The sequence below is a fragment of the Galeopterus variegatus genome, unplaced genomic scaffold (genome assembly GCF_000696425.1).
Source record: "Galeopterus variegatus unplaced genomic scaffold, G_variegatus-3.0.2 Scaffold8479, whole genome shotgun sequence".
Taxonomy (NCBI): domain Eukaryota; kingdom Metazoa; phylum Chordata; class Mammalia; order Dermoptera; family Cynocephalidae; genus Galeopterus; species Galeopterus variegatus.
The window spans coordinates 28920-53116 of record NW_007734590.1 but is presented as its reverse complement, the minus strand read 5'-3'; the positions used below and the strand labels follow the sequence as shown (position 1 = coordinate 53116).

Here is a 24197-nt window from a genome sequence, read left to right as displayed (position 1 = left end):
TGGTAATGCCATCTCTGTCATAAACCAAGTTCCCTTGTAGTTAGTCTTCATTTCGGCCTTACGGCTTTGCTTCTTATTTTCCTTCCACCGGGAATGCTTTTCTCTAGGCTCCTCTCAGGGATAACCTTCCTCTCGTTCTTCAGATCGCAGCTCAAATGTCATCCCCATGTCTAGATTATCTATAGGCATTTCCGGCTCCGGGACGCCATGACTCTAGAGGGTCTCGAAAAACAGGTGAGTAAGAGCCTCTGGACAGTTGTTACTAGGCTGTTGCTAGGGCGGCTGTTGCTAGGGCGGCCGTTGCGGAGGCCGTCAAGAGGAGTGGCACTCGGAGTCCTAATGATGAAATCAGGCGGGCGCCGGCGTCGCCAGAAAGTGCGTCATCACGCGCGGGCGCCTGGGGGCGGGGCCAAGGCTCAGTCACGTGGCTTGGTTGCCTACGCGCTGCTGGGCCGTGGGAAGATGGCGGACGGAAAGGGAGACGCCGCCGCCGCTGCCGGGGCCGGGGCTGAGGCTCCGGCGGTGGCCGGAGCCGGAGACCGAGCCGAGACTGATTCCATGGCTCGGGGTCATCGCCCCGCATCTCCGGTGCCGGGAGCCCTGGGACTGCGACCTTGTCTGTGGCAGCTGGAGACAGAGCTGAGGGAGCAGGAGGTGTCTGAGGTCTCATCTTTGAACTATTGCCGGAGCTTCTGCCAGGTGAGGGGCTTGCTGGCTGGCTGAGGGCTGCGGGGCGGGGAGGCCAGGGGAAGAGGCCCCAGATCTGTTGCAGCAGCCGGGGCCGGACTGAAAGGCGCCACCTCTGTCTCGCCGCGCCCCCGGGCTGGGAAGGCCCAGCTCGGAAGCTCCACCGCTGGCCCCCCTCCGCCACTGCCCGACTTTAGCCACCGCCGGGGCGGGTTGCACTGAGCTAGACAGAGAGGCTGAAGGGCGCCGGCGGCTCCCTGGAAGGGTCGTGCCCTGTCGCCGTTGCCTGTGTCCCGGCCCGGGTGGTTGAAGCGCCACTGCTCCCTGAGGGACTGATTGCTCGTTCCTGCCGGGAGGTCCTTTTTTGAGTAGAGGGCAGATATCCTAACTGGAAATCTTGGGTTTTTCTGAATAAGCCGGAGAGATGTGTTGGGTTCTGAGATTTATGTTTGGAGTCAAAGTCTTCTGGGCCCCTAAAAGGTATGACAGTTGGCTTTGAAAGGCATCCAAGGCTTTCTGATTAGCGATCGCGGAGCCAATTGTTTTTTTTTTGCCTTTTTTTTTTTTTTTTTTTTGACGTTTAAGCCGTTCTTTTGCCTTTTCTATATTACTTTGGAGATTGCGCTACCAGGAATGAGGCTGGTGAGCTTTGTAGTAGCGATTAGGGTCTTTGAGTAGAAGAGAATAGGGAGAGAGATGTACAATGTGTTCTCTTCTGGCAGTCGTATCATCCTTTCTGTACCATAGTGGTCCTAACCTAACACATGTTTATTTATGGATGTGTTTAGTTTCCATGGTAACTCCGAGATTTTTCTCAGTGTTTTCAAGTCTTTTACAAATGTAAATATTTGCCATTATTATTTCTATTTCTTACGTTTGTTCTATCAAGTTTCGGAACCACCCTGTGCTCCTCACGTGGTGTACCTTAGAGAATGCAAAATAATCGTAGTATGTTGGCACTTGGACACTTAGTGAGTAGTCGAGTGTGCTGAGTAAATCGCGATGTTCCAGAGTTATAATTTTGGGAAGCAATTTGCTCTGTTGATCCGAAGCAGAATCAAGAATTGACTTGCTTGATTGCTTTTCTTCTTCTCTCCTGAGACAGAGCACCTCATTTCTTTGAGTGGAATTCTGTCCTTGCTGATATTTTCTGTACATTGTATCACTCCAGTTTTTGTGGTACGATCTGCAGCATTTCCCTGCACTATTACATGTTAAAGTGTAATTTTTCTCTGCTTCCTTGCTAGTAATGATCGTTGTTATTTAGTACACTCATAATGGTGCCAGTGCTAAGGAAACATGTTGATGGGAGGTGGTAGAAGTGACAGGATTTCCAGTGCAGTTTTGGTAATGATGGAAAAGGTGGTGTTGTAGAGACAGTGGTGAGGAGAGAGCCTTTATGGTACATCCTAGTGGGAAAGACAGTTAAGGAGTAAAAAATGAAAGGTTAATTGTAGATTGTAATATGTGCTCAGAAAGAAGTAACTGGAAGAGGCCGTTTTAGATAGGGTAGGCCCTATGGCTGAAAGGATGAAAATGAGTCGTTTGAAGGTCTGGGAGGGAAGAGTATTCCAATGCCAAAAGTAGAGATGAGAAGGGACACAGAATGCTATGAGAAAAGGGGGAGTTAATGGACAAGGTGGAGGGCAGGAAAACAACCGTGGGTTTTGGGTAAGTTGTCTCCCTGGAAAGATAAGAATGAATGTAGCCTGTCGGATTGAAGCTTGTCAGAGGATGCCATGTATACGAGGGGTGTTCAAAAAGTTCATGGAAAGATTCTTACTATCTCTTAATTCCATTTTTCCACGAACTTTTTGAGGTACCTGTGTATGTATTCCGCTTTATGTGTAGTGTGTGCAGTTCCAGTTTCCTTTTAACGGAATGTTCTAATGTCTTGAGTATTGGTGATACCTAGAGATGTGAGGGCCCAGAAGAATTTTTGAAAGAAAGTACTTTTGTAATTTGTCTTTTCTATGAAGTTTTTTTTGTTTTGTTTTGTTTTTCCTGAAATTCTTCCAAAAATGTTTTTTGGAATAATAAATAAAAACAGGTGTTTCTGTATGTTGGAATGGAAAGCACATTTGATTGGGAGTTAGTTGGGTCTTAATTGTGACTACCACTTCTTAGCTAATAACCTTGGGCATACCATGACTGTGAAATTATGTCTTGTTTTCTGACCTTTTTCTCCTTATAATGGTTTATACAAACAGTAGAGTAGAAAATTTATGAACAGCTCTTCACAACGTTTTTCATAATATTTTTGTCACATTTTTTCCAGTAGCCCGGATAAAATCAACTATGTTCTTGATCGCCAGATACAGAAAAAAAATTTAAAAGTTTATGGCGAATCAGGAAAATTTTCACCATCAATTTGAATAGCTCTTGGGTTCACATTTGAAAGGCAGAATGAGATTTATTCATCCACTTAAGGAATACTGTGTGACTAAGTGCTGAAGGTAGGAACCTAGTTAAGAGGATTTCTGTGCCGTCGGAGAGAAGCACATAATATGTAAAGAAAGGTAGTAAGCATTTATTGCATTATCATAAATCCCTGACCTGTACTCATAGAATGCTTAACTATCACAAATGTATTTTCATCAGGTGTTTAGTTAGAAATGTCCTACAAACTTAGATTGTACCAAGTAGATCCCTTCTGCAACATACTGGGACCGTATTCTCTCCATCTCTTGCAGCACTTAAAAGAAATGGCTCTATCTTTGGAATTGCACCAAATCAAGAAATAAACTAACATATGAGTGAACAGAGAAGCTTGTTTCATTCTGGGCATGTTTTCAATTTTCATGAGTTTTGAAGATGATAAAATGAAACTCCAGAAGTAATAGTTACTAAGAAAATGATACTTAGTGAAAATTTGTATTCAGTGACTGCGGGATGTAGGGGCTTTTTTTTTTTTTTTTTTTTCCTTTTTCCTTTCCTTTCCTTCAGTTCCTTTTCTGAAAACATTGTCTGCCAGACAGTGTGGATAAGATTAACTTCAGAAAACAGTCTTTCTTTGTTTTGCTGAAAAATTGATGATGTCTTCTCAAGTTTTTGCTATATTTTGGGAACCGAGATTTCTAAAGTTTTACAACTGGCAGCTCTATTTGTAACAAAAGTTTTGAAGACTTTTTAAATACATTTCATTAACAAACTTGAAATTACTGGGTGAATGATTATGCTTTGAGAATACCAGGCAAAGTGATTTTATGAGTAAATCATGTTTATCTGAGACACTTTTAGGTTCTAGTAACTAAGAGTGACTTTGTAGATTTTTCATGGTTAAAATAAGTAGTGCATATATTCCAGATTTTTCCTGGATTAGTGATTGAGTACAGGGGCTCTGAGTCAGATGGGCCATATTGGCTTTACCATTTAAACTAGCTGCGTGACCTTGGGTATGCTGTTTTCTTTAAATCTTAATTTATTCATTTGCAAGTAGAATAATAGTACCACTTATTGTTCTGTATGTAAATGTATTGTTGTGAGGACTGAATAAGACAATCTCTATTACAAACAATGCCTCTGGAATTGTTTTAGTTATCCAGGTTTCTTAGGTTTGAAATAAAAAAATCTTCACAATCTTGGCCCCACTGCTTTTTAGCTCTTAACTAGCCAGTCACATCACCCTAATCCTACTCTTACTGGTATTTAGTGGTTCTTTACCTGGAGTCCTTGCACAAAAGTGTGATCTCAGTTATTCCTGTGATTAAAATTTTGCCTGTGATTTTCCAAGTGCATTATTTTGGGAAAGGTGATTTTATTTTCATTTGATTCTTTGAGGTCCAAGACACATATTAGGCTTTCAGTAAATATTTACCAACTGACTGATCTCTGAAAGGCAGAGAATTGCTACTTTAACAAGCTCTCTGGTCATCAAGCATTCTTGTCTTTCTCTTTCATTGTGCTGTTCTATCATTTTCTCTCATTTTCTGCATGGCAAATTTTCTTTCTTTAGAGCCCAGTGCAAATGTCATCTCTGTGAAGCTTTTCCGATTTCACCAGATAGATTTCCTCTTTTTTTTTTTATGCTGTACATGCATATAGTTTTAACTCTTATTTTTCTTGCTGTCACTGTCTTAGTTTAGGCTTTCTTCTATTGCAGTGACCTCTTCACTAATCTCTCTTACCTTCTGACCGTCTTTATCTACATTCCATCTTTGTATTCTTTCTAAATTGTGAATATAGTCTTTTTAATCACTTTATTCTCTAAAAGACTTCAATGGTTTCTTTTCCCAAAGGCAAGATAAAGTTCAGATTCATTAGCCTGGCATACAAAACCTTTTAGAATAAGAACTCCCAACTCCTACCTTTTCTGCCTCATTTTTTAAAAAAATTTTTTATTTTTGGGCTGCCTTCACCACAGTGTCCATCTCTCTGCCTGATTAACTCCAGGATCCTCCCTTCCCCATCTGCCTATTCATCCTTCAAGAGCTGGTTCAAATATTAGGACTTTCAGAAGCTTTTTCTTATTTCAGCAGACAGAATTAGGTGATTCTTTGACCAGTATATTCTTAGCATCCTGTTCATAAACATGCTACTTAAATATTTGTTCCCATGTTTGTCTCTTGTATTGACTAGTAAGCTAACAAGAGCAGGGATCTTGTTTATTCTTTTTTGTATACTTTGTACCTAGCAAATTAATACAATGCCTGGCACACACAACTAATTTCTTGAATGAATGATATTGTAGGTAATTCATGATACACTCAAGAGATGAGTACTTCAAAAGGAACACCTAATGTAAAATCTAATGTGGAAAAATAATTACCATAAATGCTGAAATGGAACAAGGTAGGAGATTTTGGTCATTTCTTGGAGGTATTACTTATCATCGTAAGCCTACATTTATATAATAATGTACATATTTACATAGTGCAATGAGGGATAGTGTTGACGGAGAGAGAAAATGGGAGGCATTATAGCATTGGGGAAGAGTTAGCCACTTAATAGGACAAGTTTGCAGGTGTTGAGATGAGGAAGATCAGTCTCCCTAACTCCTTGAAGTTGGTGACCATGAAGACTCTCGAGCTTAACCTCTTTCATATATTTTAAAGAATTTTTAATTCATTAGCTTCTCTTCTTGTGCTGCCTTCTTTTGGGAGTTATCTGAGTAGAACTACATGATAAGTAGTTATCATAGCAAAAGCTAGCTTTATGGTGCATATGACCAAAACATAGAATAAATGTGATCTGTGAAGCAATAAAAACTCTGGGTACTGTCATTTACTGTGGTATCACCCTGTTTCTTGCTGTGTACTGTGGCCCCTAGTGGTTTCTCTTTCTTCCTGTGTTTCATGCCCTCCTGAACACTGTTAAATAAAAATCTAAATAGAAAGTGCTACTCACTGCAAAACTGTGAAGACATTGGTAAACTAATGTGTTTTGTTTTCATTCAGGTCCAGACACCTGTCACCTCTCCGAGAGGCCCTGACTATCTTATCTAAAACAGCACTTCCCCTTTGCATTCCACTTCCTAACTGCTTAATTTTTTCTTCAAATAACTGACTACTATCTGACATACCTGGCTGTCTTCCCACTGGAATGTAGTGCCATGAAGGTGTTGACTGTTTTGTTTACCAGTGCCTAGAAAAGCTCCTGGCACTTAATGGGTACTCAGTAAACTTGTTGATCTTTATCTCCTCCCTTCCCTAATCCCCCCACTTGACTTTTTGAGGCTAACAAGCAAGTCTTACCTGTCTTTATCAAGAAATAGGGACATTTTTTGTCAATTAATTTATGCTGCCTCCCAGCAGGGACCAAGTCTTGTTGTTCTTTGTATCTTGATGACCTAAGAGTAGACTCTCATTTTCATTTTATTATAATAATAAAACTTAAGTAAATAAAAATTTGTACAATAAATTTTATATAAATAAGGAATTTTATATAACTTTTAACAGAAATAAAATTTTATATAATAAAACTTTCATTGCTGGCACAAAGCCAACATATAAACCATTATATGAAAAATTAGAAGGGCTATATAATTTATTGACCATCTTTTATGTGCCAAGCACTCAGGTGGATGGTGTTATTTTAATTTTACAGATAGAAAACTGAGGCCCAGGGAAATTAAGCAACTTTCCCAGAGTCACACAGCTAGTAAAGTGGTGCAGTGTCTTTAGACTCCAGAGCCCATGCTCTTTTCCCCTATATCAGCATTTCCTAAACTGTGTTTTGTTCCATAATATACTGTATGTATTAGTAAGTGCTTCTTGAAGTAAGGGTTCTATGCTGATATAATTTGGGATAATGTTGGGATAAACTTTTTTTTTTTTTTGTCTTTTTTCGTGTCTGGCAATGGATCGCAACCCTCAGTGTCACGCCCGTACTGGACCGGCAACGGGATCGCAAACCTCGGTGCCGCGCGCCCGCACCTCGCTCAGCCAGCGAGCGGGAACCAGTCCGTATGTGGGATCCGAACCCTTGGCGGGAGCGCCGTAGCGCTCCCAAGCCGCGCACTGTAGCAGTGCGCCACCTGGCCGGCCAGGATAAACATTTTTTAATGTGTCTTTTATATGTTAAAATGCATTGTGAATTTCCTAGAGAGACATTAAGTATTGTGCAGCATTTGCCAAACTTACTAGGTCCAAAACATTTTACCATGTTCTAAAGCCTGTATCAGCCCAGAGTCACATGCTTTTTTTCACTACAGTAAATCAAAACACGTAAGTGAAGAGTTGATTGCTTTGTCTTTCTGCACACTACTGAGTTTTGAGTTTTTAGTTTCAGTGTAACACATGACTGTGAGCTTTTTTATGAAAAAATTTCCCCTCCAAAGTTCTTGTGGGTTTTAAATTATACTTATTGTTCCACATGAAAAGTATTTCAGTGTATTATAATTTGGGGGAAGTTGTGAATGAATTGTTTTTGTTTCAGACGTATCTTGAGTTCAAGGTTTATTCCTCTAGGTTTATCTATAATTTCTGCAACATGGCTAGCCTGGGAATTACTAATATATTTGTCTGTTTCTCCCCACTTTTGTGCTAAGTCTAATTTCTCTATTGCCTTGTTTTTTTGAGTGCTGTTCTTGTCTTTTTGGGGGGGCAGGGATCTAGTAGCTTATAGTGCTGACATTTGATCTCATAGTATTTTTACTCCAAAGGCAATAACCTGAGAGTGTCACATTAGTCAGCACAATAATGTCTTCTTAATGTGGACACTAATTATAAGAATTATTACCGGATATGGTAAAATGGATAGCCTAAGTTGGGAATTGCAGGCCTAGCTGGCCAGTGCAGGGATTGAACGCTGGACTTATCATGATGCTGGTCTTAGCAGCATCATGCTCTCACCAACTGAGCTAACCAGCCAGCACTGTTTTTTATATGTATGAAACATTTAAATTTTTTTCTTGTGATGTTTTTGCTTTTTTATACATGACTATTGTGAAACTTTGTTAATTAAAAGTCATTAAAACTAGATTTTGTCTGATCAAGTATGACCATGTGATCTTGAGATTCCATGCTGCTTTGAGGTTCTCAAGAAGCAGAACATATATCCTAAAGAATTATAACATAATTAGAGTCGAAGCCTAATCTGAAGCCATTGGAATGTATGATATGATTTAGTGATTGCTTGTGACCATGAGAGATTTGTCAGTGTAATCATTTATCGATCAAACATTTTTTGATCTTTTGTATATTAACGCTACTAGACTCTGGAAAGACTGTCATAGCTGAATAACTGGAAGGCTAACTTTTTCTTATATTTTGACCTTTGTATGTTTTCAAATAGAGTGTTACTGAATGGATGTGTGACCTTGGACCAAATCAGTTTATTTGGGGGTCTCAAATTGCTGCTTAAATGAGATGACATTTTAGGGTTTGATTCTACTCTAAAATTATATAATTCTATTGAGAAATGTTTACTAAAGATTATCTTCTACGTCATCTCCAAACATTTGTCTTGTGCATCCTTATCAAAATAAATGAGTATCTGTAAATTTTATTTATGCCATGCTGATATATTGTATAAGTTACAATGCAAATACAGACATACATAAAGTGGATAAGATTTTTTAAAAACTTAGTTAAATACAAGTATTAATATTATATTCCTGCCCTCTGATGGGTTATTATTTACTCTGCTAGGGCAATTACCCATCCCAATGGAAACCACTGTACTAATTTGGACTGAAATTATTTGTTTATATTAGTTCTTATGCTCACTCTCTTTATTTGGCTTTTTCCTTCATATTGAAATCTTGATTTTAGTCTTTGAAGGGCTTGGTTAAACAAAAATGTTAAATCTAGAGCAAATTATCCCATAATGTTCTAACAGTAAATGTGGGAAAAAACATCACATTTGGATCAACCTCATGTATTGTTGCCATATGAAATGAAGAACATATGTACATAGATTTGAAGTTAAGAAATTTCAGTTTAAGTCCTCATTCTAACACTCTGTGACCTTAAACTTGCCTTGGATCTATATTCTTGTCTATAAAATTGGGGGTAATAGAAAGCTACCTCTTAGGTGGTTGTAAGGATCTAATGGGACAGTGTAATGCTGCCCTTAGCATAGCTTTTGATAGAAGATAGGTGCCTAGTATGTCAATTTCCTCTATCCTTTCTATCCTGAAGATTGTTTCAAAAAGGTATTTCATGTCAGGCAGCTTTCCTCTATTTTCTATTTTGTCGCTGTTCAGCCCATTGAAAGAAAAATGGTGTCCTAGACTATGTTTACAGAGCATTTGTTTAGCAGAGTTTTAGATTCAGATTGCCCAGGATGAGCTTTGTAGAATGGAAGTGTAGATTGCAGTGAATTTCTGTTATACTGAAGCAATATGGTAGCCCTTTGGAGGTTTATAGTGAATATAATGGATTTGACCTGTTGTAACCAAGAGATCATTCTGTGCAAAATATTTTTTATTCATTTGGCTCTTGGCTTTAACTTGGTTTATTGTTTGGTATTTAAATTACATTTTGTTTTATTGAAATGTGCACGTATCAAAAGTGACTTGAATTTGTAACACATTAAATTTGAGTCCCTGTGGGAAATGTGGCCATGTTTTCATAAAATCATAGCATCTCATATATGGGGTAAAAACTTTAGAGCTCGTCCAGTCCATTCACTTCCCAGCTTAAAATTTTTTTTTTTTCCTTTTTGTCTTTTTTCGTGACCGGTAACGGGATCGCAACCCTCGGTGTCGCGCCCGCACCGCGCCCAACCAGTGAGCGGACTGGTCTCTATATGGGATCCGAACCCTCAGCGGGAGCGCTGCTGCGCTCAAGCGCTGCACTCTACCGAGTGCACCACCGGGCCGGCCCCAGCTTAAAATTTTAAGGGGGAAAATCGCTCTCAGTCTAGAATGTCAGCTGATGATCAAAATAGGCTATACTATCAAAAATACTTATCACCAAACAAAATTCAGGACTAGTATATCGTTGTAATCTACTAAGCACCTTCTATAATATAAGATGTAAGCATTTCCTTTTTAAAATTTTCACAAGTGCAATTTGGTCAACATAATGCTGTTTTCCTTTACAGGATTTGAATGAAGCAGTGAGACTTGGGAATCAAATTTACTTAATTGAATTTGTTTTATTATACAGGCATATTTCACTCTGATCAAAGATATATGTCTGAAAAACTCTTCAACTTTGAAATAAGCATATCCTTTAACAAAAGTGCAAAATAATCAAAAGCAAATAATTACGGAGTGCCTGCTTTGTGGTAGTCAGTGTGCTGTTGTCTGGTTTACAGTACTGAAAAAACAGATGTGGTTCTTGCTGTCTATCGTCTAATGCAGAAGATAAACATAATTAATTTTTCATATTATATTTGTTTACGTGGAGTAGAGCAGTAGTCAGTGTTTGAACACGCATATTTACCCACCTTCTAACTAGTTTGGCCTTAGGGAACAGAAGCATAAGTAAAATAACAGTGCCTAACTATTGTACAACAATTTTGAAGTCTAAATATATGAATGGTTTTGGAAAGCAACATTTTTACTCTTTTCCAGTTAGTATAGATTATAAAGTGATGATTATTTATACACCATTTCTATAGTCAATTTCAGCGGTGTTGGTGGCCAAACTAAAACTTTGAAGGAAGTGTGTGATTAAGAAGGGAAGACCCTGCTAATTTAAGGGAGAGGAAGAATGCTGGGAATTCATCTTGGACTGGATGAGGGGTTTTATAAGATATTTTAGGTTTGGAGATGCCAAAAAATAAGTTTGTGTTGAACATCCCAGAGCCATAAAACATTTGAGACCTACAAAGAGAAAGCATGCCTATGTATAAAAGGCATTAGGAACCAAATTGTAGGGGTTAGTTGGGGATGGAGTGGAATTAGATAAAGCAGAGGTGTGGGCTTTCACTTATTTACTGTATGCAAAATTTTTAAAAGGTGGGAAAATGTGTGACTTTTACTTTTTGTGTATTTTAGTATTTTTTCAAATAAAATTGAAACAGGCAAAAAGGTAGTGCTGTTGTATGTATTGCTCTGAAAGGATAACCAAGATCCGTTGTTTAAAAAAAAAAAGTTAGAAAATTATATTATCCCAATTTGTAAAGCAGTGATGTATAGGAAACATTTTTAAAAACAGTTACTGAAGTGTTATTCATTACATATCAGTGAGGAATTAGTGGGACATTCACCTTGTGTCTCTTGTGTTTTTGTATGGTTTGTGCTTTTTATGTTATCTATGTTACTCTTTTAAATTACTTTTCATCAGTTGTCTCAGTTCTCATTGTTTCTCTCCCTTGTTTAATCCTGTTACTTGGCTCTTGTGTCTTTTTCTTGTTTTACTTTCTTTCTTTGGATGTGGGGGGACTCCCTCCAATAAACTTTCTGTGGAGGTCTCTCTCCTGATTATATTAGACTGGCAGGGTATAGGAATGTAGGTTGAAAAATCAGTTTTGTGTAAAACTTTGAAGGGCATGTTACTTTTTAGAAAATCAAATATCTCCAACACACCATGTACTAAAGAGCGTGCTATAATGAACACAACCTAAGAAATAAAACAATTGAACCTGTCTGTGTGTCCCCTCACCAAATCAGGATCTCACCACCATCCTGATTTTGGTATTTAATCATTTCCCCGAATCTCTTCACTTTGTATTTGTGCATGTTAAAACAACATGTAGTATTATTTTATATGTTTTTCAGTTTTACTAAATGTACTGTATATATTCTTTTGAGACTTAAAAAATTCAACATGTTTCTAAGAATTATCTATATTCGTATGTGTAGCTTTGTAACATTCATTTTTCACTAATGTGTGGTATTTTTGTTTGTAAATATGTCATAATTCATATCTTCATTCTTTTATTGATGGATTTAGAGGCATTGACTTCTGTGGTGGACATCCTTCCAATCCTTACGTATGTGCAAGAATTTCTCTAGGGTATATACCTACAGTGGAATTCTGGGTTCGTGTATAGGCCTATCATCAACTTTAATAAGTACTACCAAGTTGTTCTCCAAAGTATTTGTACCAGTTTATGCCAGTTATCAGTGTCTGAAAGTTACCATTGCCCAACATTCTCGCCAGTACTTGGTGTTGTCAGCTTAATTTTAGCCATTCTGGTGGGTGGACTGTGGTGCCTCATTGTGATTTTAATTTGTATGTTTCTGTTTACTAGGGAGAAATTGCTTGTCTTTTAATATATTTGTTTCTATTGAGATTTCCTCTTCTTTGAACTGCCTTTTCTTATTTTTTGCTTATTTTTTCAGTTGGGTTATTGTCTTTTTCTTGACAATTTTTATGAAATTGTTATGTATTCTAGACATTAATTTTTGTCATTTATATGCTTTGGAATTATTTCGTCTCCAGTTTTGTTTTTGTTTTTGTTTACTTTTATATTATCCTAATGCACAGAAGTTTTACATTTCATTGTAGTAAACATTAGAAATTGTCAGTTGAAATGCAAAATTTATTTCCTTTTATGATTCTTTGCTTTTTGTGGCCCACTTGCTTTTTTAAAAAACAGCTTTTTTGACATACGATAAACTTCTTAAATTTAAGATGTACAATTTGATAAGCTTTGGTATGTCTTTACACCCACGAAACCGTCATCATGATCGAGACGATGGTTGTAGGGCCGACCCCGTGGCTCACTCGGGAGAGTGCGGCGCTGGGAGCGCTGCAGTGCTCCCGCCGCGGGTTCGGATCCTATGTAGGGATGGCCGGTGCACTCACTGGCTGAGCGCGGTGTGGCCGGTCACAAAAAAAAAAAAAGGCGATGGTTGTATCCATCATCCCTAGAAGTTTCTTCCTATCCCTTTGTATTCTCTTTCTTATCCTCCTCCCTTTACACATACCCTTCCCATTCCCACTTATCTACTGATCTGCTTTTTGTCTCTATAGAACAGATTGCACTTTTTAGAATTATATATAAATGTTATTTTATGTAGTCTCTCTTTGTTTAGCCTGTTTCTTTTTTTTCCCCCTTCATACTTCTTTTTTTGTTTGGCTTCTTTCACTCAGTATAATTATTTTGAAATATTTCTTTTATTGATGAGTATTTGTTGTATGGCTATATCATGATTTGTTTGTTCATTCATCTGTTGATAGACATTGGGGTTCCCAGTTTTTGGCTACTACAAATCATGCTGCTATGAACATTCAGAGTACAGGTCTTCGTGTGGACAGATGTTTTTTTCCTCTTTTTTGGGTAAATATCTAGGTGGTATAACTGGGTCACATGACAGGTTTTCCAGAGTACAGTAGTTGAATTATTTTACATTCCCATCAACAGCGTATGAGAGTTCTAGTTTTCCACCTCCTGGCTACTACTTGGTGTGACCAGTCTTTTTAAGGTTAGCCACTCTAAAATTAGTGGTAGCTCATTGTGGTTCTAATTTACGTTTCCCTAATAACTTATTATGTCAAATATCTTTTAATGTGTGTTTTTGCTGTCTTTACATCTTCTTCAGTGAAGTATCTGTTCAAATCTTTTGCCATTAAAACAAAATGAGGTTGTTTTCTTATTGATGAGTTTTGAGAGGAGTGTGTATGTGTGATTCTGGATACAAACCCTTTACTAGATACATGGTTTGCAAAGATTTTTCTCCTAGGTTGTGCCTTATCTTTTTATTTTCTTAAAATTGTGTTTCAAAGAATATAAGTTTTTAATTTTTTGATAAAGTGCAGTTTGTCATCTTTTAATTTTATGGATTGTGTTTTTCACATTATATCGAAGAAATTTGCCTAACCCAAGTCCACAAAAATATTCTGCTATGTTCTCCTCTAGAGATTTTATAATAGGTTTTACATTTAAGTCTGTGATACATTTGAAGTTCATTTTTATGTATGGTGTGAGGGATGGATGGAAATTGTTTTTTGTTTTGTTTTTAAATATAAATATCTAAATGTTTCAGCACCATTTGTTGAAAAAACTGCCCTTTTCCCACTGAATTACTTTTGCACCTTGATGACAATCAATTAGCCATATGTATGTGGGTCTATTTCTGAATTCTGTTCTGTTCCATAGATCTCTTGCCTACTCTGATACTAATACCACACACTTGTGTTGCTTTTCAAACAGAAAATATAATATTATGAAAGCGATAATGCACATAGAGACAAGAAGTAGCATGGTGGTTGCCAAGAGCTGGAGGGAGTTGAGAGTGGGGAGTTAATGTTTAATGGGTTCAGAGTTTCAGTTTTGTAAGATGACAAGAGTTCTGTTGATGGAAGTTGGTGATGGTAGCATGGCAGTGTGAATATATGTAATACCACAGAACTGTACACTTAAAAATGGTTCAGATGGTAAATTTTATGTTATATGTATTTTACCACATTTTGTTTAAAAGCTCTATTGCACAGTGTCAGGTTCAAAATGGGTACTCAGTCAGTTTCAGTTGACTGATTTAAAAAAATCAAAGCCCAGAGAGGTTGTCTGGTAAATGAGGGGGCAAAGATTTGAATCCGCAGCCAAAAGGCATGTTATTTCACTCTATTACACAACTGCCTCATAATTGTAGTACTTTTACCCAGTGTGATAAAGCTTGGATTTTAAAATCTAGAGACTTAAGAAGTATTATAGAACAGTCCTTTTTGTATTAGTGATTCACTAAAGCAGAAATGGGGGATAGTTAGAATTTATCCGTCTTCTCTCCTTTCAGTCTTTCTTTTGGCATACTGACTCACTTCAGTCTTTTGGAAATTTCTAGTCTAAAATCTTAAGACTTAAACTCTTTTTTGGTATTTTTTTATTGTGGTAAAAGATGCATAACATAAAATTTACCATTTTAACCGTTTTAAGTGTACAATTCAGTAGCATTAAATACATTCACATTATTTTGCGACCATCACCTCCATTCATCCATCTCTAGACCTTTTTTAACTTCCCAAAATGAAATTCTATATCCATTAAACACTAATTTCTCTCTCCCTCCTTTCTCTAGCCTCTGGCAACGGCTATTCTACCTTCTGTTTCTATAAATTTGACTTTTCTAGGTATTTCATATAATGGAATCATACAGTATTTGTCGCTTTGTGACTGGCTTATTTCACTTAGCATAATGTCCTCAAGGTTCATTCATGTTGTAGCATGTGTCAGAAATTTCTTCCATTTTAACTGAATAATATTCCATTGTATGCATATACCACATTCTGTTCATGCATTCATTGTTGATAGACACTTGGGTTACTTCCATCTTTTGGACATTGTGAATAATGCTGCTGTGAACATGGGTGTCCAAATATCTCTTTGAGGCCCTGCTTTTAATTCTTTTGGGCATATACCCTGAAGTGAAATTGCTAGATCATATGGTAATTCTGTTTAGTTTTTGCAGGAACCACCATACTGTTTTCCATAGCAGCTGCTCCATTTTACAGGTTCACCAGCAAAGCACAGGAATTCCAGTTTCTCTACATCCTTGTCAACACTTGTTATTTTCTGATTTTTTGATAATAACCATCCTAATGGGTGTGAAGTGGTATTTCATTGTGGTTTTTTGTTTTTGTTTGTTGTTGTTTTTTGTTTTTTCATTGTGGTTTTGATTTCCATTTCCCTAGTTAGTGATGACAAGCATCTTTTCATGGGTTTGTTGGCTATTTGTACATCTTCTTTGGAGAAATGTCTATTTATGTCTGTTGCCCATTTTTAAATTGTTTTCTTGTTGAATTTTAGGAATTCCTTATGTATGTTAGCTGTTAATCCATTAACAGATACGTGATTTGCAGATTTTTTCCCCATTCTATAGATTGCCTTTTTACTCTGTTGATAGTGACCTTTGATGCACAGAAGTGTTTAATTTTGATGAAGTCCGGTTTATCTATTTATACTTTTGGTGTCATATCCAAGAAATCATTACCACAGCAGTTGTCATAAAGCTTTTTCACTATGTTTTCTCCTAGGACATTTAGGTCTTTGATCCATTTCATGTTGATTTTTATGTATGGTGTAAAGTAAGTGTTCAACTTCATTATTTTACATATGGGTATCCAGCTTTCCTAACACTGTTTAATGAAAAGGCTGTCCTTTTCCCACTTAGTGGTCTTAGCATCTTTGTCAAAAATCATTTGACCATGTATTTATTTGACAAGGACTTATTTTTGGGTTTTTTTCTGGGCTCTCTTCTGGATTCCATTGGTCTATATGTCTTTTATTGATAACTCTAGTAACTAAAATTTAAGACTACATCATTATTGCAACACATGAAAAAATTTTTTCAACTGCAACAGTGATGAAAGGATTATAAACTGAGTAAGTTATTTCTCTTATCAAACTGACCTCATAAAATTATATTTAAATTGTAATGTCCAATAATTGCGACAATTCCTCAATCTGTCATTATCTGGAACAAATTTTCTGGAATAGAATTTGACACTATGTAAAGCCTTAAAAAGTATGCATCCAGTAATTCCATTTATAGGACATTATTCTAAGAAAATTGTCATGGATACATGGAAGAAGTTAGGTATGGAGTGCTCATCTCAATGTTATGTAATAGAACATAATATCCATATAGAGAATTGGTTAATAAATTGTGGTATCCACACAAGGTTGTGCAGTCATAAAAATACTGATGTTGGAGAAAACTTTACAATAAATGAAAAGGCATATAGGATGATTATTAAAATGCTTTAATTTAGGCATTTTAAAAAACTTAAAACTTAATATTAACTCTTAACAGTGGTCTGTTTCTGGTGATGGTATTATTGGGTTCTTGAAATTTTTATTTTTACATATGTATTTAATAATAAAGAATGGTACTTTTATGACAAAACAGCAAATGATATTTTTCAAAATTGAAAATGAAATGAAGCTAGAAAGCATAGTTAAATCCCATGACAGTATCTAAAAATAATCTTGGTCAGCAGGGACGATGGACTGAATCCAGTGAAATTTAATCGGGATGGAAGAAAAAGTGTAGATAGATAGAGTAATAAGTCATATTTCTGGCTTTAAAAAATCAACTGTAACCAATATAGAAAGTGTGAAGGGGGGGCATAGTGGCAGGATATGTAAAAGACTTCAGGGTTTTAATTTACTCTAGACACTTTCTCAACGCAAGTAGCTAGCTGTTCTCTTCCCATTCCATTTCATCTCCCACCCAGTTTAGTCTCTTCATGGGAAACCTTTAGTGCTTCCTCATTAGTGACTGACGTTTAAGTCTCTTCACATTTATCCCCATCTGTTGTAGTCTTCTAGTCATCTGTTTATCTTTTCTGACTTGGTTCAAGTTGTTCTTTCTTTGGAGTTTTTCTGTTCTCCCCTTTGCATTTTAAAACTTGACCCCTACTTCACAGATGCAGCACAAGTGCTGCCCCCTCCTGGAGCTCTACCTCTTTTAGTGCAATCACATTTTATTTAAATTTATAATTCTGGGAATTTCACTTGTTGAGAAATTTAAATCAAAATAAGGTTTCTTTATTTTCAAAAATTGAAATAATACAAACCCCCTTCTTAAAAAATCTTGTAACTTCCTGTTGTCATAGGACATGCAGCTTTAAAAATAAACACCAGGTATCTTTTTGTCAGTTTTCTTTTTCTTTCTTTCTTTTTTTTTTTTAAAGATGACCAGTAAGGGGATCTCAACCCTTGGCTTGGTGTTGTCAGCACCACGATCAGCCAGTGAGCTAACCGGACATCCCTATATAGGATCCGAACCCATGACCTTGGTCTTATCAGCACCGCACTCTCCCGAGTGAGCCACGGGCTGGCCCTATTTTGTCAGTTTTCTGTGAACCACCAGCATTCTAAATATGGGATGTCAGGCAGCACCATTGTTGGAAAACTTTCCCCAGAAACAGTCACTTTAGAATGGAAGAAGGCCAAATGATGATTTGGTCTACTTGCTTCAAAATATTAAAGATAATGCTTGGAGGGGCGGGGGGAGGCAGAATTTAAAAGCAAACTTAAAGTAGTTGTAGAATTGTGCATTCTAAAAAGACATAAAGCATAGTGATTAAGTGTGGGTTCTGGAGCCAGATGACCCTAGTTCAAATCCTGAATCCAACACTTACCTACTGAATAACTTTGGGCAAATAACTTAATCTCTCAGTTTCCTTGTTTTAAAAATGGGCATATGTCAAATCATTTACCTCATAGAGTTGTTGTGAGTATTTAATAATTTAGTAGCATGTAAAGCTCTTGGGAAAATGCCTAACCCATACTGTGTGCTCAGTAAATGTAACTATGATTATTGCATTGGGAAAATTAGTCCTGAACTATGTGAATTTCAGATTGGAATACATCCCTGCTATAAAACGTGACCATCCTGAAAGACATTCATCCTCCATCATCATTTCAGAGGATACTCAGGATGCTGCCAAGCTCTCTGAAACCATGTAGTGAGAAGTGTAGATAAAATTGGGGGTGAGGGGAAATATTTTTTCCTTTGTAAATGTAATAATGCTTATTAATGAAAGTTTGGGAAGTTTAGAAAAGTGTGGATATAACAAAAAAATGCTCATAATTTGGGGCCGGCCCGTGGCTCACTCGGTAGAGTGCGGTGCTGATAACACCAAGGCTGCGGGTTCGGATCCCATATAGGGATGGCCGGTTTGCTCACTGGCTGAGCATGGTGCTGACAACACCAAGCCAAGGGTTGAGATCCCCTTACCGGTCATCTTTAAAAAAAAAAAAAAAAAAATGCTCATAATTCTATTACTACCCCAGTGCTAACCATATTAGCATTTTAGTTAAGCTTCGTTTAGCCTTTTTTCCCCGTGTATTAATTTTTTTATGTACAAATATGTTGTGATTATAACACATTACAGAACTGCAGTCTTTAGCCTAGGGAATTGTAGCAGTCCAGATGAGGGATGTTGGGGGTCCGTTAGGTCAGTGGTTATAGAGATGAACCACAAGGACAGGAGACAATGGTATGTCTGAGGTGGATCAGCAAGCTTTGGTATGGTGGTTTCAAAGGTAGTTTTTTAAGCTCTGACTCCTGAAAGGAGGCAGATGGAACATAGGAGGACAAGCATATTTGCTGGAGAAGATGTTTGGTTTTGGACATGTTAAATTTGAAATTTGAATAGGACATCCAAATGGAAATATAAAATAGGCAGTTGAGGTACATAGCCAGGACTTGAGAGAGTGATCTAAGGGGATTCTACCTGGGGTGTGGATGAGAGCACCCAATGAAGAGTGTTGAGAGTAATCAAATATGGTGCCTAATTGGGCTAATTTTCTACCTATATATCTGACCTCTCAGTATACATAGCTCTTTAAGGGAGGAATAGTCTCCCCATCCCCAGTACCTAGCACAGTACTGCTACATAGTAGATGTTTGTGGAATAAATGAGTTTGAATCAAAGGGAAGAGGCCATTAATTTGGTCTTTGTAGAATGCCACTGAACTTGAGGAGGTCGTAGTTATCATTTATTGCCCCTTTTTTCTTTCAGAATTGTTGGTGTCTTCTAAAATTTAAATTCCTAAAGAGAATAAGAGACCTCTGTTTTCCTTTATTGTTGTGATGGAATTTTGTTTACCTGGGGCACTTAAAATGTTATTTGGATGGCTGTAGTTCATTCAGCCTAATCTTGGGTTTTAAAAAAAGATGGTAGTGAAGATTGTTCCAGTGATTCTTCAAAGGCCCAGGGTATGCTTATAGGGGGCATGTTAAAAGAGACTTCACTATTTAATTTCTGCTGACACATGAGGGAGTAAAGATTTAGAAATATAAAGAAGTGTAAATCAGTATAGGGCAAACCGTAAACTTAAATTCCATCGGGTATTGAATCTTTGAAATTGTGTAACTTGTGGAAGTCTTAATGGAATGTCAGTGTAAGAAGATACTAAGTTGGTGGCAGGAGCATTCAGAGTGGGCAGGTCGATTATGGAAAGACCAACCCCATCTGTATGCACTCTGCCCTTCTCTTTGCATACTTTACTTAGTAGTTGATTAATTTGCATGCATTGTTTCCACTATCATTTTGTGTTGATTCATTCTGAAAGCCCATGAAGATGTCTTTTCCGCCAGTACCTTGCACTGTATGTATAAAAGGCCATCAATAAATATTTGTCAGGGGCCGGCCGGTGGCGCACTGCTACAGTGCGCCGCTTGAGAGCGTGGCAGCGCTCCCGCCGAGAGTTCGGATCCCACATACAGACCGGCCACTCACTGGCTGAGCGAGGTACGGGCGCAACACCGAGGGTTGCGATCCCGTTGCCGGTCATGAAAAAAGACAAAAAAAGGAAAATAAATAAATAAATAAATATTTGTCAAATGAATGAAATGGTGAATGTATTCAGCAAACATTTAGAGAGACTTGAGAATGTTCTGTGGGATGTAAGTGGGTGGAGGAGTGGTAGGCCTATAAGGATTGATAAGACATGATATCTTGACTTCAAGGAACATAAGATCTGGTACCAAATATACATTTTTGTTTTTATTTTTTTAATTTTAATTTTTAAAAATCTTTTTAAAATTTACATTTCTTTGATAGCCAAGACTTGGAAGATAGTTTCAAATTTTGTTTGCAATTTGTATTTATTCTTTTTGGATTGTACATTAATATCCTGTGCTCATTTTTTCTTTTTGGTTTTGGTCTTTTTCAGATTTATTTATTTTTGTGGCTGGTCACAGGGATTGAACCCTGGACCTTGGTGTTATTAGCACCATGCTCTACCCGGCTTAGCTAACTGGCCATCCCAAATACACGTTTTTAAAGTTCACTCATTGTTAGAGTAGCCAATGCAGACAATAAGTAATTGGCTGACCTGAACCAGAATTTCTTTGTAACATAGATTTTAATAAATTTCTTGAAGGCGATTAGGTGAAATCTTATTTATATAAAAGATAAGCACATATGAGAGCACTTCAAAAAGTTTGTTGAAAAAATAGATTTGAAAGATAACACAAATCTTTCCCTGAACTTTTTTTTTTTATGGTGATTGGTCAGTATGGGATCTGAACCCTTGACCTTGGTGCTACAACACCGTGCTCTGAACCAACTGAGCAACCAGCCAGCCTTCCAAGAACTTTTTGAAGACTTCTTGTAATCTGCATTTCTTCTCTCTAATCATGTAGCTGAGAAACAGGATTGTTTTAGGGTCAGTTTTATGATCCTCAGTTATTTAGTTTTTTTCGTTTGTTAAAAGTTGGGGTTTGATTAAATGGCAACATGTTGCTCTTCTGAAAATACAGAAACCCACTTACCTAAAGGGACTGTGACCAAGTAGTAAGATACTTAATTGAATGGGTGTACTAAAGTAGCTTAACTGGCTCTGATGATTCTGGTATGCAAAGATCAGATAATCCAATGAGTTAGTTAAGAGAGCCTTATGGTATAATGGTTTATCATGTGTTTCCTTGTAAGTTTTTTTTTTTTTTAAAGTAATCATGACAGTGCTAATAGTCAATTCTCAATTATCAGAACTGATATAGGGAGCATTAGTGTAGAAACTAAAGATGCAGAAAATTCAGTGGAATGCTATTTGTAGTTCTTTAGGCTTGAAAATCAAGGAAAGACAGGAAGTTAGGAATCTTTGAAGACATTTTTCTGGAGTAATGAATTCAGATCAGATGTAATTCACTCAATATAAAACTACTCTCTGAAAATAAGATTTGCCTATAGAAGTAGCCCTAATCAAGGCTACTATAAGGAACTCCCTAGCCTAGTCAGAATGTGTATTCTAGGGGGAAAAATGGTTGTATCCTGCCTGTGTTAGGCTATAACACATAATTCAAGTCTTAACCTAACCAGATGTATCAGTTGAGCATAGGCAAAACCTAATCACTTATCAGAAGAAAGAAATATATTAACAGGAGAGAGAACAATTCCATGAAAACTTCCAGAGCCCCAAACAAAAATCTGGCACTGGTTTTTCAGCACCGTCCAGGGAGAACATAAGCCAGCTGTCCACCATTATTTAAACAAATTCTTAGTGTTAGAATATATTATTTATTAGACTTTATCATGATTCCATTTTCTTTTGATTTAGATTCCATACTCAACAGATAACTTCTCAGATACCACAATGGGGGGAATTGGCCACTCTGGGTGGTAATATGACTATCCACCATTGTAAACAAATAAACTGGCATTTGGCCTATATGATTTTTTTTTTTTTTAAGATGACTGGTAAGGGGATCTTAACTCTTGATTTGGTGTTGTCAGCACCACGCTCTCCCAAGTGAGCTAACCAGCCATCCCTGTATAGGGATCCGAACCCGTGGCCTTGGTGTTATCAGCACCACACTCTACCAAGTGAGCCACAGGCCAGGCCCTATATGATAATTTTTTAAATAAACTTTTTAAAAAGTAAAAATATAACATTAAGTTGGTTAGCATAAATTAATCCCTGAAAGCCTAATCAATTCTATTTGTTCAGGAAAAAAATGGGTTTTATGGAGCTGTATAGCTGAGGGCCATACTCAGGAATGTCTCTTCTTGTAGAAGAAAGGGATCAGTCTTATACTTGGTATATCCAGTACTTGGCACATAATTGGTTCTCAATTTAATGCTGTGTTAATGAAACTCATTATTGAATTTCAGAGATGGTAACTCCAGACCTGCCTAGTGAAAACAACCATAGGTATTTTATGACTCTACTCTTAGATTTATTCGCATGTCAAAAGAGCAGTTCCATTTTTTCTTTAACTCAGCAGAAACAATTCATCAAGTGATTAAAATAGATAGGACAGTGCTAAAAGGCAAATAAAAGGTGTATGCGTCTGTTAGAAAAAAAGGGAGGGATAGTGCATTTGAGAACAAAGACAATCTATTTTATTATTTTTATTTGTAAATTAATTAAATCTTTAATTTTACTTTTTAGACCTTATTGCAATATGCAAGCAACAAGAATGCATCAGAACATATTGTGTATCTTCTGGAGGTATATCGACTTGCCATCCAGAGCTTTGCCAGTGCACGTCCATACTTAACTACTGAATGTGAAGATGTCCTCTTAGTGCTTGGCAGACTAGTACTGTAAGTTTAAGAATTTAAATCATTCTTAAAATTGAGTATCCTTGCTCGTAATGTTTGCCTGACCTCTCTCTAGAATGGCATCACATTTATTCTTCAAAGCACCATTAGAGTAATACCTTTGAATTTCCTTTGTTCTGAGCCCTCCTACTCAGGTCCCAGGAGATACAGTCCAAGTGAAGCGCCAGGCAAGCAACGTTATCTTTAACCGCCTCTAGAGTCTTTTTTTCCTACTTAGGCTTGGCATCCGAGAATGGCACATTTTCTCTCTGTCCCTTAGTTATAGATTAATTCAAGTGACAGAGTATCTGGAAACTATGGTGGTCTTTAAGCAACACTGTATACTTTGGGGAAAACACCATGAAGTTCTGAAATTTGCTTATATTATTTGAACTAAGAATAATTTTACTAGCAGGAAATAATGGGGTAGAGTATAAGATTGCCACCCTTAGAGTCCATGATCGTTTACCTCCTATTTTAATATTTTGCTGCCTAGTAGCAGAAAAAATTACACTTTTAATGTAATTTTCATCTTCTAATTGAAAAAATACAACAGCCATTTCAGCTGGGGATTACCTTGTTCAGCTTACAAACTGTGTAGTGGGATAACTTCTAGTCTAGGTGGTTCATTTTTTAATTTTTCTCTGGCTTCACCTGTTTTTCTTTCCTATCCTCCAAAGCCCAAACCCTTTTAAACACCATGCCTTTATGGAACACAGCACTCCTGGTTTTATAATCTCATTGTTCCTTCTACCAAGTCCCACTTTCTGTGTTGCCTGTACTAATCCCTACGGGGTAAAGGAATATTCTGCAAGATTTTAGAGAAGGGTTGCTTGATTAGTATTTTGAGTTGATCTTTATTCAAGTTGTTATGGATTTCCTTTTCAAAATTCTTCCTGTTATTTCTTCTCTGTGCCTTCTGGGGAATGGTTAAGGTAGAAAGAAGAAACTCTTTTTACTTGCTTGGCTTGTTAGAAGTAAAGAAATGACTTTGCCGATTGTTCTGCTTCCTCTGCAAGTGACGGAAACCTGTATAGATGACAGTTACATGTATTTATCACTTTATCAGCTGAATTCTGTTTTTGTCTTCTGGAATTAGAATTGTTCCTATGTGGGAATTCTGGAATTAGAATTGTTCCTACCCCCACACACCTCCACCCCCCCCCCCCCTTC

General features: G+C 37.2%; 1 protein-coding gene across 1 annotated transcript in view; it reads left to right on the top strand.

The window, feature by feature from the left end:
• Positions 1–207: 207 nt before the first annotated feature.
• The window catches only part of LOC103608496 (zinc finger protein Rlf-like), a gene marked incomplete at its 3' end in the record, with an annotated part of 39293 nt that continues 15303 nt past the window's right edge, over positions 208–24197 (top strand). The window contains exons 1-2 of the mRNA XM_008592927.1: positions 208–699; positions 22873–23027. Of these exons, the coding sequence (XP_008591149.1) occupies positions 208–699; positions 22873–23027 (647 nt within the window). The remainder of the gene's footprint in view (positions 700–22872; positions 23028–24197) is intronic.